This window comes from Phaenicophaeus curvirostris, chromosome 2 (assembly GCF_032191515.1).
Source record: "Phaenicophaeus curvirostris isolate KB17595 chromosome 2, BPBGC_Pcur_1.0, whole genome shotgun sequence".
In the NCBI taxonomy this organism is placed as follows: domain Eukaryota; kingdom Metazoa; phylum Chordata; class Aves; order Cuculiformes; family Cuculidae; genus Phaenicophaeus; species Phaenicophaeus curvirostris.
In genome coordinates, this window is record NC_091393.1 from 92,060,271 (window position 1) to 92,076,381 (window position 16,111).

General features: G+C 39.5%; 1 protein-coding gene across 1 annotated transcript in view; it reads left to right on the forward strand.

Annotated features, from left to right (window-relative positions):
• PKDCC (protein kinase domain containing, cytoplasmic) overlaps positions 1–16,111 on the forward strand; it is a 36,540-nt gene that overhangs the window by 11,713 nt on the left and 8,716 nt on the right. The window contains exons 2-5 of the mRNA XM_069852885.1: positions 3,211–3,333; positions 6,399–6,670; positions 10,230–10,309; positions 11,034–11,141. Coding sequence (XP_069708986.1) covers positions 3,211–3,333; positions 6,399–6,670; positions 10,230–10,309; positions 11,034–11,141 — 583 coding nt within the window. The remainder of the gene's footprint in view (positions 1–3,210; positions 3,334–6,398; positions 6,671–10,229; positions 10,310–11,033; positions 11,142–16,111) is intronic.

The following is a 16,111-nucleotide window of genomic DNA, read 5'->3' on the forward strand; positions in this document are numbered from 1 at the left end:
TTTTAGACCTTAAAGTGAATTGCACAAAAACAAAAAGGAAGGAAAAAAAGTATTTTGAGTAGTACCTCTGTACTTGCTTCTGTGTCTTATTAAGTCAGTTTCTTAAATGAAAAGGCCTAAGAATTACTGTCGTGGAATATTTTGGATCCATACATTCTGTATATTATAACAACTGTGCTGGGTGGTGGTTCATCAGGGATGAATGTAACCATTTTAGATGCTTAACTGGCTGTTGGGACTTGCCCGGTTTGTAATCATGGTAATTGCACATACAAATATGGCCATGTAATTACACATGCATTTTTGCATTTAGTTTCAGGAGTTTGTACAGAAAAATATAAATGTGGCCCAATAAATCCTTTATGCCTCAGCCTTCTGTGCTTTTATAACTCTATATAATTATGTAATAACACTGCATCTGGAGAGATTTCACTTAAGTAAAAGCAATAAAGAACTCAGGTTAGATTATGTACTTTTTGAGTTAGACCGACACTAACTTGCTTAGTACTGTGTTTTTCAGCTTGTAAGCTTGTTTAAGTTCAGCAGTACTCGTGCAAGAAAGTTTTCATGTGAAAATAAAGAGCAATTTAGTATGAAACCAAAACAGAATCAGGTCACTTAAGCTTCCACAATGACTTAAGTGATTGAATGGGCATTGATATAATAATATATACACCAAGTATTCAGATACTCAGGCATGAAGACTTGGGTACAAATTGGATACTAAAATGAAAAAATTACTTATAAGCAAAGTTCCAGCTCTCTGAGGATGAATCTAAATCTTAATTATTATCACTATTGGCATTCATGGATTGGGATAAAATAGATAGGTACTGTAATTTCTAATTATATGCTCATATGTACCTAAATAGATAAGACTAAATTATCAATATTTTGTGTGTACAGATACATATGTATTTCTTTTATAATCAAATGAATATATAATTGTTGTTTGTCTTCTTTATCTCTGTTCCTGGAATAGAGATAAACAAACTTTGAGGATGTCTAATGAAGACTGATATCTTTTTTTTGTATTCATTGTTACCCTGAATGACCAGTTATTGTGATACTGTGCTTTCCCAGTCTGTATTCTTTGCTAATCTCCTTTATGGCTTCTTTTTTTTTTCCCCAATGGATAGTGTTACTGTGCTTAAGACAAGCGCTGAACTCTGCAGATGGTACAGAAACAGATGTTAGATTTTGGCTTTCAGAACTGAGGGTTTTCAAACCTACTGAGTTTCATCCTGCTTTCTTAGTCTGCCCCCACATGAAAGATGTGAAATACCTAGTATGAATTACAGAATCCAGCTTGACTCTAAGAAAAGATATGTAGTGTATTTAACAATTGAATTTCATTTCATTTTTTTTTAGTTCAGAAGGATTAAACAGAATTGGGCTGATGTGATCCTCTAAGGCAGTTTGCAGCACATAAAGTTCCTTTACTCCTGTAAAGAAGCTGCACAGAAGTGGTGTCATAGATGATAAACAACAAACCCAAGTCTGATCTGAATGGCTGTAGGTTAAGAAATGATTGCTGTTACAATCTTTGTCATGATTGTGGAAGTAAAGAGAGAGGTCCGTTTTCCTATTTTAAATGTTCATATTGGCATCTATCACAAATTCTCTGTTGTGCATCAATGCCAAAGTCTTTTTGGTATGTTTTAAAATAAAACCTTCTTGTTTACTACTTCTACATCTTTTTGGCACCTTTTTTTTTTTCTTTAAATGTAGACAGCTACAGTTAGAGCTAGCAGAACAGTTCATAACAAATCCCTTATTTGCTGGCTTTAGCGTGGTCTTTGCTTTTCTGCCTGGGAAGTTCACAAGCCGTACGAATGTGTTTGGTACTCGGATCTGCTTGTGGTGGTTGTGTGCAGCCTCACCCTGCTCCCTCCATCAATGGCATTCGTTAGTCTGGCTCTCTGCTCTCCTGGTGAATTAGGGTCGGTCCCACTGCAATCTGAATGAGCCTGGCTTCTTCTGCAGGGTCATATCCAAGTCTCCTCAGCTCAGAGGAGACCCTTATTGGCTTCCCTGAGCTTTTTAAAACTAAGGGGCGTTTTGAAAAACCAAATTACTCAGAACAAGGCAGTAGAGGAATAGCAGCAGCGCCTTTTCTTTTCAAGCTGTGTTTTCACACAGACTCTTTTACTGTATGGTTTATTTGACTGGGGGCAGAGATTAGATTTAATTTTATTTCATGTGCATGCTATTCTGGCTGGAAAGTTGCAGTCAGATCCTTATCAGACTTATTTAACTGCCTCTCTGCTGGGGCTTGGCAGGGAGTTTGTAAAAGCCTGTCCCCTAGCCCTGCCAGGCATGGTTGCACTCCATATAAAGCAAGACATCTCTTCTCCACAGCCTTTAAATATTTGCCTTGTGCAACTATTTGTGCTAGTGAAAATTCATCATTCAAATGACCTTGGAAAGCAAATACAAGAAGCTGGTGCATGGCCAAAATTGCCATTCAAATGCTTTTAAATTGAAGATGCTACTGGTAGATAATATTTGGAGTATTTGCCTTTCTTTAACAATACTGCACACAAGTCAATTAAGTTCAACGAGAGACAATTTCTGGCTGGGAAAAAGATAAGTTTTGGCATTGCTATTCATTTTCAAGCTACTGTGTCATTGAAATACATATTGCCACTCAATGCATAAACAGTAGTCCTCTGGGAAATGCTATTAAAAGCTATTTTTGTGATGTCTTCTAAGTAGAAAATCAGTCTCATTTAGCCAGGTGTTTCATAGACTAAAATAATGTTTCTCAGATACAATTATCTTTCTGCATTCATGGATTTTATTTTATTTTATTTTATTTTATTTTATTTTATTTTATTTTATTTTATTTTATTTTATTTTATTTTATTTTATTTTATTTTATTTTATTTTATTTTATTTTATTTTATTTTATTTTTCTTAAATATTCTTTGAGATAAGATCCTGTGCAGAGGGGCATGCAGGGGGCACTTCACTGGCATTGTGCTGTATGGTGCCCACAAGGGACTCTGCTGACTACTTTGGTAGTCCCAAGGGAATGTTCCTCAAATTAGAGGGCACAAAAGCTGTTGGGGGTGACTTCAAGGCAATGCAGCATGTAGAGCTCAGAGCCTTGTAAGAAATGCTTATTTTGCTCCTCATCCCTAAAGAAATGTAAGAGCATGCTGAGATACGTTACACTGATATCTACTGGTTGTGATTTTTTTTCAGCTCTATGGCTACTGTTACCAAGATAGCAATGACATCCCAAATACACTGACGACCATCACTGAACTAGGCTCGCCTTTAGAGATGATTCAGCTTTTACAGACTTCCTGGGAAGACAGATTTCGAGTGAGTAACAACTGTTTTAAAATTACTTCTAAGAGACCGAGGAATACAAAATAACATCAAGCATGAAGCAGGAGTTCAGTGCTACACAGTGCAATTCACATTTAATAAACGCTTGCTTTGCAGATGATTACATCTAGGTTTAGAAATAGCATTTAGCACTCCCTTTCTCCAGTGTTTTAAGACATTATGCAATTTTGTCTGTCGGTGTTATCTAATTGTAGCTGGTTATATGCTTTTTACGTGATGTCTTCAAACGTTTCTTACTTGCTAAATCTCAAGGCGCAGGATTTTTGGCATTGAACATTTTGCTCTGCGACTGGCATTTAAACAATAGAAGGATGTTACATTTCTCTCCTGATCCTTATCGTAGGTTGGTTTTGGAATTGTTTTATACTGCTTCCTGCTCTGTTCGTCTTTTACTGGGGGAAGAGTGGAGTAAGCATACACAAACCTCAACCCTGGGTTGTCCGCCACATTGGCAATTTACCAGGAGCACGAAGGTCACACCTAATTTGTCCAAAATGAAGCTAGACTGCAGCAATGCTTTGATCAAGACAGCGCTGTCTTGCTCAGTGTATATTGGGATGCGTCGTCAGCGGAGGTTTACTCCCTAAGATGTTGCAAGGCAGCAGCAGTCTTCAATGAAAACAATTAGGATTGCGTGGCTGCGTCTGTACCAGAAAATTAAAAGTGTGCCTGACTGATTTTGGAGATGAACCAGCAAGGTGCAGCCCACATCTGTGCTGTTGAATTCGTGTACTCTGAAGGCCAGTGGTTGCATGCAGGATGCCCCTTGATAATGGTCCCTGGGCTGTGCTGTCTTCTGGATCACATCTGGGCACTGTGCAGGAGAGCAGCCTTGGTCCTGTTCAGACGTGGGCCAGAGACTGCCAGCAAGCGTGCGTGTGAGATTAAGTTTTTGTGCCCAGCAATGTTCCCTGGCAGAGTTTATTTTACTAATAAAGATGGAACAAGTGTGTTCCCTGCATTAAACTTCATCTACCTTTTCCTGGAACAAGCATGGCCTCAATAAGTAGTAGAGACAATCATTACAGCTCCCAAAACATAAGGCCTGTCTTGAGCTTGTCTTACCTAGGGAATGCAAATAAAGGACAGTGATGGCAACTATGTAAAAAGTAAATGACCAAGAGAAATGTTAGATTATGGATAATAAACAGGGAAGTTTCCTTCCAGCATGGGTATTTCTGAGTGAGCAATTGCAAAGAGAGATGAAGGAGGATTAGGTGAAGGTGCTGAGCTGATTCGCAGAGACAGAACTACAGGTGAAATGTTCCTGTGATAGCTGTAATGAAGTCTTAGATAATGTCGTGCTCATTAGCTCATCCAGGACACAACTAATGCAGAGAAGAGGTTAATCATATCTTATTGATATCTGAGCCTTGTTTGTGGTGCAGTCCTGAAAACGGCTGTATAAATATTTGACCTTATTCCTGCAAATATAATTTTCTTGAGTTAAAGGACTTGGCAGTAAGCTCGCTCCTCAGCTCAGCATCAGTGCACTCAGCAGAGGTGCATGGTACAGAGTAAACTTTATCTGTTTTGATGTAAAACATACTTTATCTGTATGCTTAAAGCTTGTCATATAAGGGCATTTGCAGTCCCAGTCTGACAGTAGATGTACAGTGCTGCAGCTCACAGGGGTTGGTCACAGAGATTGCCAGGGCAGGAGCATGGGCTTGTTGGTGTTTGAGAAAAGGCAACAATTTCAGACGACAAGCTGGCTTTTCATTCAAGCTAGATTTGGGTTTGTTGGCAATTAAAGATGTGTGTGTTACAGGTTAGTTTTGATTGGATGTACCTTTTATATACAGTGTCTTGCAGGATGGCACAGTCATAAATCCTGTGTCCTTCTAGAGGGAGGAAAGGTCAAACACAGGCATGTGTTCATCTCACCTCCAGGTGAGCTGTGGTGTCCTGTAACTAGGATAAAAATGTTCCAGTCTAGTCAATCAGATTATAAAATCATGAGATAGTCCTAATGTCCCACAGGTTAAAGGTCTGTGAGGGATAAATTCAGACATGGTTAGCTTTCTTACGAGGGATACATTTGAGTGCTCCCCTGAGAATGCCGTTTATGTCTTAAGATTGGATTTGGACTTGACTGCTTCAATGCACGTGGTTTTAACAGAAAACAAAGTATATATAAATAATAAAAAGCTTGCTAGACTGAATAAGACGTGTTATTAGTTTAATACATAGAATAAAAATTCCAGTATTTAATTATGTTCATTTTAATGTTACGTTTGCATTAATATGTTACATACTGGACTCTAAAAGAATGCCTAAATTGAAAACAGTACTTTGGTAAGGGGACTGAGTTCAACATTCATGGAGTTTGCTGGCTGGTAATACTTACTCAAGTTTCTAACCTGCAATTGAAAAGTGCAGCGTCAGTGCAGAGCTCCCACCCCAGCCTCAAAGTGGCAGATGAGGGTCCACCATGGTAGTCCCACCAAGGTAGACAGATGTATACGCTTACCCTGAGGCACAGTAAGAGTTACGGAGGTCTTGTGGAGCTCCTCTTTCTGGGAATTCGCTCCCTTCTCCCCTGGAAAAAGGAAAATGTGATTGGAACCAGTGTAAAAAAATTCTAAGAGCAGTCAACAAGTGGGATCAGTACAGCAGCAATACAGACACCGCCTGCAGCTCGAGCTCCAGACATGGGCATAAGGCAGTCCAGCCAAAATTTCCAGACCTGAAGTTTGTAAAAGAGAATCAGACTGCATAGTAAAGGCCTGCACGTAATGTGTTATTAAAAGTTAATGCTTTTATTTCTGTTAAAAGTAAGCATGGCAACAATGAGCCTTGCTTCAAGAAGTGTGGGAAAGTGATAGTAAAGAAGCTTATTTTTGTTCCAAGTCTCTAAGGATTTTACAATCAACTATGTAAATCCTTTGAAAAAATACCTTAGTTGCAACATTCAGTTTTGAGGATAAGTTATAATGCTTGTATTAAGTCATATATTTATGAATATATCTTCAGTTAACATGGTTTCATTAATTCACATTGTACTGAGAAAATAACTCGAGGTATTTGCATTTCAGATATGTCTCAGCTTAGTTCGGCTTCTGCATTATTTGGCTCACTCTCCTCTCGGCTCCGTGACATTACTGGATTTTCGCCCTCGGCAGTTTGTGATTGTGAATGGGGAACTGAAGGTGACGGATCTGGATGATGCCAGCATCGAGGAGAGCTCTTGCTCTAGTAACAGTGACTGCTTTATGGAATTCCCTGCAAGGAACTTCACCCTGCCCTGTTCAGTTGAGGGACGGTGTCAGAATATGAATGAAAAGAGGAATCTCTACAATGCCTACAGGTACGTGATCATATAAGATAAAAGATTTGAGTGGGCAAAAAGTCTCCAGCATCCTTTACAGTTACTGACATCAACAAGTACATGTTGTCTCAGAACCGTTACCAAAGAGTAAGTGAAGCCATGAATAATTGTTTCATTTGTGCAAGTACGTAGCATTTATAACTTTGGAAATGTTTTGCATACTTTGAGTGTGATTCATCACTTAGTCTAATTTCATGTTGGTCGAATCCCACTGAGTTCTTCTCGCAAGTAGAGACTTTCATAGGAGTGAAACAGAGGTGCCTGTGGAGATGGGGGCCCATTAGCTCTGCGGTGAGATAGTTCACGCAGCTTTTCTTCAGTGTAAGTTAAAGAGGGTAACATAACCCTTTTACTACTAGCTGAGGAAAAGGCAGGCTTCAGAGACAGAGTCAGAGTTGAAGCACTTGTCCTGCGCTGTGGCTTGATGCTCCCCCGCCTTGAGAGAGCCTGCCTTAATAGGGTGATAATAGACCTGGCTGCAGCCACAGGGTGACAAAGACCAACCTCAGTTGCTGATGATCTGGGGCATAATCCCAAACCTCTGAAAGCAAGGGGTGCTCACTTTCGCCCCTCTTCCCTCTACCCACTGTGCCTGTGACGGGAAACACATAAGCAATGGGTCATGCCAGACCAGTCGATCTGCCAGTTCAGCTGATGCATGTCTTCTAAATTTGATTTTAAAGGTTTCTCCAAATTATCAGTGGAGTTCTGAGTGATGGCTCTGTGTTTGTGGTCTTGATTCTCCCCTGTCAGCCCTCTCTCTCCTTGGAGGACTGGGCTGAGATGCTCAGGAGCCATATCTCTGGATTCCAGGGAGGCAGTAGCTGATGCTCAGTGCTGCAGTCCTCCTGCCACTGCTGCTGGAGCAGACAGCTGCCTTGTCTGATCCAGACAGGAGAATGGAAGATCTTGAAGCAATGCCATAATGGTGTGCTCATTTCTTAGACTTCCCTTTCAAGTATGATGCCATTCACTGCCTGTCAGACCACAATGAGGAGAGGCTGCTCCAAAGAGAATCTTCTGCTTTGGTCTCAGGGTGCTCACCAGCACGTGTGTTGCATTAGCTGACCACACTGAAATGGGCTGCACCACATGACAGCCTTCTGCAGTTGTGCAGCACAGTGCTTAGTGTGTCCTGCAAAATTTTCCGTTTTCATTTGCTTGGTTTAAAGATCTTGCTTAGCTTGCTAGTTTTTGGTTAAGAGTGGTTTACTGGTCTGGCTAAGAAACCTTTAATAGGCACCCATCCATCTTGGTTATAAGTGGGAGATACGTCTGTGGTGTGGTGGGCTTGTAGCAGGTTGCTGGTCTTGCTAAAGGAAGCAGTCTTTTTCTATTACACTTTGTAATACTGCCTTTGAACTGTACGCCAGTGTGCACACGCACAGTGCCCCAGTGTTTTCAGCCCCCACTTTTGCTTAATTTGATAGTCAGTGGCGTTTTGCTTAATAGCAGATTCATGCAATAGTAGGCTGCAATCGTCCATGCTAGGCATTAGCAATGAACTCTGTGCACTTGCTTTGGAAGGCTAATTCTTCAGTTATAAGCTATTGATTTTCATATTTTCATGGATATGCTCCGTTGCTGTAGGGTTAGAGTTTACTCTTTGGAAAGGGTTGCTGGTGATGCTAGGTAGAAGTCAAAAGCAGCAATATATCAAATAGTGCATAAACCCATAAAATACAGCAGGCCCTAGCCTTGAAAGTGTAATTAGGCTATCCTCTAGCTGATTTCTTTATGAGGTAAATAATTAAAGGAGAGAAAACATTCTGGAAAGAACTCTCTACTATGCAAGAACTGGCTCATCTTTAATTTCAGATGGTTATCTTCTGTCACAAATGTGTCTCTATGGGTTTTCCTCCAAATGTTCGGAGGAACACTTTTCAAAGCATGGGACTGTTTTAAAAGTAAATATAATTAGTATCTTGAGCTATTAACCAATGGCTGAAATAAATTCTCCATCATCAATGGTTCTTAAATCAAGATCAGGTAGTTCTTAAAAATTAAAAAGGAAACAAAGGCTGTAGGAACAAACATAAAAGAATCTGACAATCTATGTTATGCAGAGGATGAGGGGTGCCATTGGCCTTGCAGTCGATGAATAACAAATGTTCCTGCAATTAGGTTGTGCAGGACTCAGTTTATCTGCCTGTCAGAATTTCACATGTGGGTGTTTGCATTAGGACTAATCATATATTTCTGTAGCCATGGAAAAACAATAATCTCCATGGCTTGTATCCATTCAGCATTTAGCAAAGTAAATGGCAGCTACTGTATTGTTGCAAAGAACTCTGCTCTATGGCTAATCCTAAGGAAAAAAAGTAAGGTAAAATTTAACAGAGAAATTATTCTTTACAAGCTTTACGCTGCTTTTTAGAGTTCTAGGTTTGTACTGGATGTTTCATGCTTATCACTAAGAAAACTTACCTGGGGATAATCCTACTTGGGAAAATCATAAATTTTCTAAAATCCTGTTTTTGTACAGGATGAGAAAGGAAGTTAAAATCTCAAGGAGCCATAAATTGTGTAAATGGAATATGCCAGCTCAATAATACCTGTGGCTATGCTCAATCTCTGCTATCAGTAACTTATTTTTTAAATTTGTGCTTATATAAGCTGTCTGCTAGTCTCCCTCATGAGCACAAGTCTCTGGAGTTTTCTGTCTGACAGTGTGGTCTCTGTGTATGAAAAAGCATTTCCTTTGCAGGCCAAATGTAAAGCAGAGCAATTTCCCAATTGTGTTCCTGTTCTGCTCATTACCTAAGAAGGTCTGATAGGTCTGTTTATATTGTCAGATCCTGAACTGTCCATCTCCATCTTAGACTGCCATGATACTGAATTTGCAATAGGTAGTAATATTGACAGAGTAATAGAAATTCAAAGAAACAATGTGAAAATTAAGTGTACTTCAAGTGCTGGTAAAGGCATGTCACTTTTTATTTTGTAATTAAATATGTTAAAATGGAGAATATACATCCATCAGTGAATATCTACATGAATGCACCTTGAATTTAGATAAATGATGAGAACAGATAAGACATTCTGATTTGCAGTGGCATTAAAACAACAGAAGGTGGCTTTCTAGTGGCAATTCATTTGGAAGCTTAAAAACTGTAGAAAAGAAAATAATAATCAATTATTTGAATTGAGCAGAAATTTGATTTATGCACTTTCAAGGTTTGAAAAAAATCCTCAGGGCTTCTGGTGTTGATGGCATCCTTTCAGTTTGTCAAAGTACAGACAGCTTTGCAAATAGTCACAATCTGTGGGGCTTCGCAGCAAATTTCTGCATTAATGGAACATTCATATGTAGTTACAAGGCAGCCTTGTATATGACGGAGTAGCCTAGGTAAGCCAGACAGCTGTGTGAATAGTCCCAGCTATATATTTATCTGACTATAGAATATGCTTATACTTCCTGAATAGGTCTGTGGCTTATAAGCAATAGGAATTTTATTCCTTATGTTGTTCAGTAGTTACCAGATATTTGTAAACTCTTTTTAATTTTTATTCAATATGGGCTATTTTTCTATTGCAGGTTTTTTTTTACGTATCTTCTTCCACATAGTGCTCCGTCATCACTGAGACCATTACTGGATAAGATAGTCAATGCAACAGGTAATTGTAGTAAACATGGTTGTGCCAACTGTTCCCTTTTTTAGTTTGACTATTGCATTTGGGGTGTGGGGAATGCTGCTTTTATGTTCACTGCAATAATTTGCTGGGGTTAACTTCATCAGAATGCATTCCTTGTGAGATCTGGAAGAACCTCTGTCTCTGGCAGGGGAGTTTTAGTAATAAAAGCAGGATGCTTCCCCACTGCCAGTGGTGCCAGTGGTGCTTTTATACCTTATAAGCCAGAGGCAAATGACACTACCATAGATCTTTACTAATTACCAAGGCAGTGCCTTTGGGACAAGAGTAACTGCATGTGCCTGTAAATCTGATTTCAGGGGTTTTGGTGCATTGTTCTAGGGGTTTTATACCTTAGTACTGTGTGTATTCGATGGGGACTTTAATGATGCTGGGATTTAACTAATTAACAAGCAAAGACTTTGGAGTTGTCTATATTGGCTGAAGTTCGTTCCTCATGGGGAGCTCACTTCAGTGTTTTCTACCTGCATTCTTGGGGTTCCCAACTGGACAAGCCAGCGTTTGACATGCCTGTCTCATGTCTGGTATTAAACCAAATTTGTAGTAACTTGTGGACTTAATGTCCATATCACAGCACTGTTGTAGAGCGGAGCACCTCTGGGCTCTGATGCTTAGGCTTTATTCAAATGCAACATAATTCTGTCCTGCTCCTCATCTAACTCATTTCTTTTTTTCTGTACCTTCAAAGGAGAACTTCAATGGGGAATAGATGAGACGGCTGCTCAGCTAGAGAGAGTCTTAAATCTGTATAAGAGTGGAGAATACTTGCAGAATACGACCCGGATTCCGAAAGCTGGTAAAGTACTCTTTCTCAAAACTAAAATCAGAGACTTTGAAAGGGCAAATGTGTAGAAAACAGGGCTCCATGGCCCTTGAAATCATGCCCATGATAATCTGTTCTCTCTTGCTTTCCCGGGAGCCTTCTGAAACCCTCCTCACTAAATATGGTAACTGCACATTCATAGGTGCTGGCTGTAATAGGGGTAAGGAAATCCAATGGAGCGTTGCTTTCCACAGCAGATTTATGGAAAATGTTTTCCATCACATCCAAACACTTCCCTGCTGCTGGAGCATGAGAACCTCCTCAAACATGGGCCAAAGTAATCAAGATGCTGTAACCCTCTGTGGATTTCCTGGGACTCACAGGAATATCTTGCTACACAAGCACTTGTAGGTTGAAAGAATAAAATTTTTGCTTGCTTTGCAAGAGAAAAATAAGGTGTCCCTCAGCTGTCTGCTAGCAATAGAATAAGAAAGAAAAAAAAAAGAAAGGGTAGGTTGAAAATGAAGGTTCATAATAGTATCTTTTCATAAAATCTCTGCAACACCACAGGTATGTAACGTGCGATTCTAGCAGCTATGATATGGAAAAATGCATAGTCTTCCCAAAAAGAAAGCATGTAGAATTATATGTATCAAAGATTATGTATGATGGAAATGACTGTTAAGTCTAACAATTGAAAAAGCTGTTTTGCAGATTATTTTTGTGTATGTACAATATTAACGTCAAACTGCCAACAGAATTGACTACAAGTTGATAGGAAAATTATGGCTTTGTTGCAGAAGTTCAGTAAGGAGGGAAAGGTGAGTTCTAAATGAAGATAAATATTGGCATGGGGGGCTGTAAGTTTAGGGAAGCATTTGCTCTGTGAGAGAGACACAGGAGCCAAATTTATTCCCATTGTAGTGCTGTTAGCCTCAAAGGGCCATGACACCAGGGATGAATTTAACCCACTTATCAAAATAATTCAATATTTATTTTGTTGTAAAATTGTCAGGAAAATTGTTGCAGGTGTTCATTTAACTTTCTAAGTTTCAACTTTTCATCACAATCTGTGCTGAGTGATGCCTGTCAACACAGCAAAATTATTTTCAGCAGTACAATCAATAATACAAACACGTCCTTTGTTGAAGAAGTGCCAGGGGGGCTGAAATTCTTCTGTGATGCTGGTTGACTCCAGATTTAACTGCCGTATCAGGACAAGATGAAGTTTTGAATTTTAGAGGGCTGTCGTGTTTGTAAAGAATCTCAGGGAGAGAAGCTTAGGACAACATTATTAAATATAACAGTGCAGGTTTCTACTCATGTGAAGCAGAACTCCATTTATACTTGGGTACTGTGATAATTACACGTTTTTGTGTTAGTTTAATTCTGTAGAGTCTTGGGTAATATAATGCAGAATCCACTACCTGTGTTCATGGTTGCTAACACCCCTCTGTGCAAGGAGCCCTTTATCATTTGTAAGACGCTACTCGTAGACTTTGGCACTGTACAGCATGAAGAAAGGTGTTGAAAATTTGTAGATGCTTCGTGTAACATATTTGGCCAGTGTGCATCAAAGACCATGAGTGTAATATTGAATTCCTTGATAGGAAAATGTTCTCGACCAATGGCAAACCAGAGAAATAAGATACCTTAGTAGAAATTACACTTAAGTGAGATATATTTTGAGACTTAGCTGCCATGCCTTTAGGATTTGGCGGCCTGTTTCTTGTTTGTTCTAAGCCTACTTTAACCAAACAGAAAATCAGTTGTAATTTATTTCTATTTTAAGGCTTCCTTTCCTTGCCAGAAAAATATGAAGAAGTTATATTGTGAGAGTGGAAATACACCTGCCTTCTCATGCGTATTACTTTTACTCTGAATGCTTTCCTCCTTTAACCAGTGTTTGTGAGTCTAGGAGGACATGGTGTTACTCTGTAAAAGCAAAGCAAAAATATTTTAAGATTGTAGGATTTTTTCAAACTTTTTTTTGGCTTGCGCTGCAGCATAATGGTAGTTCAAGGAGGATGTTTTCCAATCTAGTGCTAGGTTAAGATAAAATTAGAGATGATGATTTGGTTCTCAGGGCAGACTGGAGTTAATCAGAGCTTTGCATTCATATGCTGGTGTGCCAAGACTGAGCAGGTATAAGTGTGGATCAGTTTTGCTGCAGATGGTGGAAATCTTATAAGGTGACTGGCTCCCAAGATTTTTGCTCGCTCAAACAGTAGAAATGACAAGAATTAATTAAGTCAGTCTCCTCTGGCATCTAAAAAGTTGTGGCAAAATAAGGTGTTTCTGGTGTATGATCTACTTTGAGATCCTAAAAGCAGAACCTGAGAAGAATTCAGATCCAAGAATTGCCAGACTTTTTGCTCAGGGTTTGTTTTTTTTTTTAAAAGAAACAATAAAAGGTTCAGGTAATGGTGCTTTGGAATTTGTCTTACGTCTAAATGCTTTGAATTATCTGTTGTCTTGCAAAGAGCATTATAAATTAGTCCTAGGAAAGAAGAGATCTCGATCTTGGGCAAATAATCTAAGGGTGTAACTTAAAACAAAAACTTTGAGGATATGGTCTATTATCTATCTGAAGCTATATTTTTGAAAGGAAGACCTACTGCTGTGAACACCATGAAAAGAGAAAGGTGATATTGAAAACCAGTAGGGAAGCAACGTGAAGAAAGTTCTTGTCAACCCTAGTGTTCCCATAAATAAAGTTTAACAAGATGACATAGTCATATTACTGAAGGTTTTGCATATTAAGCTTTCACAGTGCTTCAGTTGTAAAAGATTTTATAGTGCTGTAAATTATATTATGCTCTGGACTTTGCTTTATTGTCTTAGAAACAGAGTAGAGGCACAGGAGACATTTGATAGCGATGTATGTGTTCTGTAATCGTAAATCACACTACTGTTAATGCTGATATAGGAATATTACAGTGTTTAAAACAACACCATGAGCAAATACTTTTGTATTCCATTGACTGTTGATCTCTCTTGCTGAAATCCAGAACATGAATTAAAACAACAATCTTGTATTTTTTTTATATATATTGTCTAAAAATGATCAAATCATTCTATTAATTATCCACATTAAGAAGGCTATAAAAAAATCTACTGATATTCATCAGTTAATTCCACCCCAGTATCAATATTTTTGTTACTTCTATCAAGTGACACTGATTGGTACCAACTGGGTGTCTGTCCCTCGAGTTAAGCTACAGCCCTTCAGTTAACTCAGAATTTACTCAGAAATGCGTGAAATCAGCTAACACTAGTAAATCCGATAGCTTTGTTATTCATTAAAGCTAATAGATGACCCATTATTAGGCTTGAGGGTTAGCAAGCCCACAGAAAGGCATAATTAGCTGCTGCTGTTAGTTGAAAGTACATTCTCAATGCTAAAAAAGCTGGAGGGCTGGACATAAAGCAAAGACACTTAATGTTTTCCTTTGTCTTAAGGCAATTTGGCAGGATTATGCTGTATGTAAATATTTACACTACAACACTGTTTTGAAAAAATACTCTTCAGGGTCACTATAGCAACCTGCTTAGGAAATTGTAAATCCACCCAAGGATTACTGAAACCGAGGGAGGGGTGTATGTGTTTGTGCACATTTATATGTGTAAGAGGGAAATTTTACAAGGTTGCTGGAATATTGTTTGAGGCAATTTGTATATCCTGTGGCAGGCCACAATGCTGGAGGTGCTTGAAGGCTCAGTTGGGAGCACACTGCAGCCCAGATTCCTGCTTTATCTGGTACTTATGCATTTGGTCCTTCTTTCCCAAGCATGTCAAGGCTGCTTTGTGGCCAGCTGAGGGTGAAAGGTGCAGTGGGCTACAAGCACAGGCAGAAAGTCTCCCTCTGCACCCTGCCATGCACAGAGGGCTTTCACATCAGCAGCTGGGCAGTCCCAGTGTGCAGAGGAATACAGGAGCAGGTTGCTTTGCACCCACATGGCACTGGAAATGTGTTGGAGAAGCACATGTGTGCTTCCCGCTACTGAGCTGTATAGCAACCCTTTGGTTGTTCCTCACATATTATCTCAACCATTGTGCAAACCATATGCCGTGTTCACTGAGCAGTGTGTTCTGCTCTTGCTAAACTTCTCCAAGTTCAACTTGGCAGTGTACGGCAAAATGCTTTCTGCAGATGCGTTAGGTTCTTCTCTCCTTTGAAGACCACTAAAGAAGTTACTGGGTGTCTTTTACGGGCCCTATTGGCATCCGTCTTAAAGCTTAAATACTGCCTACACATGACCGTATACATCTTCTGGCTTGTCTGTCATCAGCATCATTGTTTTTATGAGTGAGCGGGCCAGAAGTGGCTTACAGGTATCTGTGGTACTAGGCATCTGTGGTACTAGTTTGGGCTAGTTGTGTCCAGTAAATGTGTGCATCGCAGAGGTGGCTGTGGGTGCAGAGCAACTGTAGTTGCAGCCTGGTGAGTGACACGTGGGGCACGAGGCAGGAAAACCACTCCAGCTGTGTCATGTTAATGGGAATAAAATGTAAGGGAACATGTTGTTCTTCTCCTTATTTATTTGTGTTTCAGTGACAGTCTGCGTGCTGATTTAAATATGGCTCAACTCAAAGCACAATAGAGGCGTATAAAAAGACTCAAGCCTCACTTTTCTTCCAGACTGTATGTGGGAAATGGGCGAAGGATTAAAATAGTCACCCAAGAAGCAAGGCTATCTCCTGGTCTGACAGCAAACCCGTATCTTGCCAGGCCTGTCTGTCCTTCCAAACAGTTGGGATTCATCAGAAGTGATTGAAAGCAGAAATATGCAGGAGACACCCAGCATCCCACTGATCTAGAGGGCTGTAGCTTTACTGTACATATGGTTTCGTCAGAAGCATGTTTAAATATGAAATATTGAGACATGATGAAAAACATGATGAAGCACACTACAAACACAAGTGTATTATTGTCTATTTAGGATCCAATTCTGTTCTCCTTAAGCTCCCTGGGAATTGGTGGGGGCTGTAGAGCAAAACA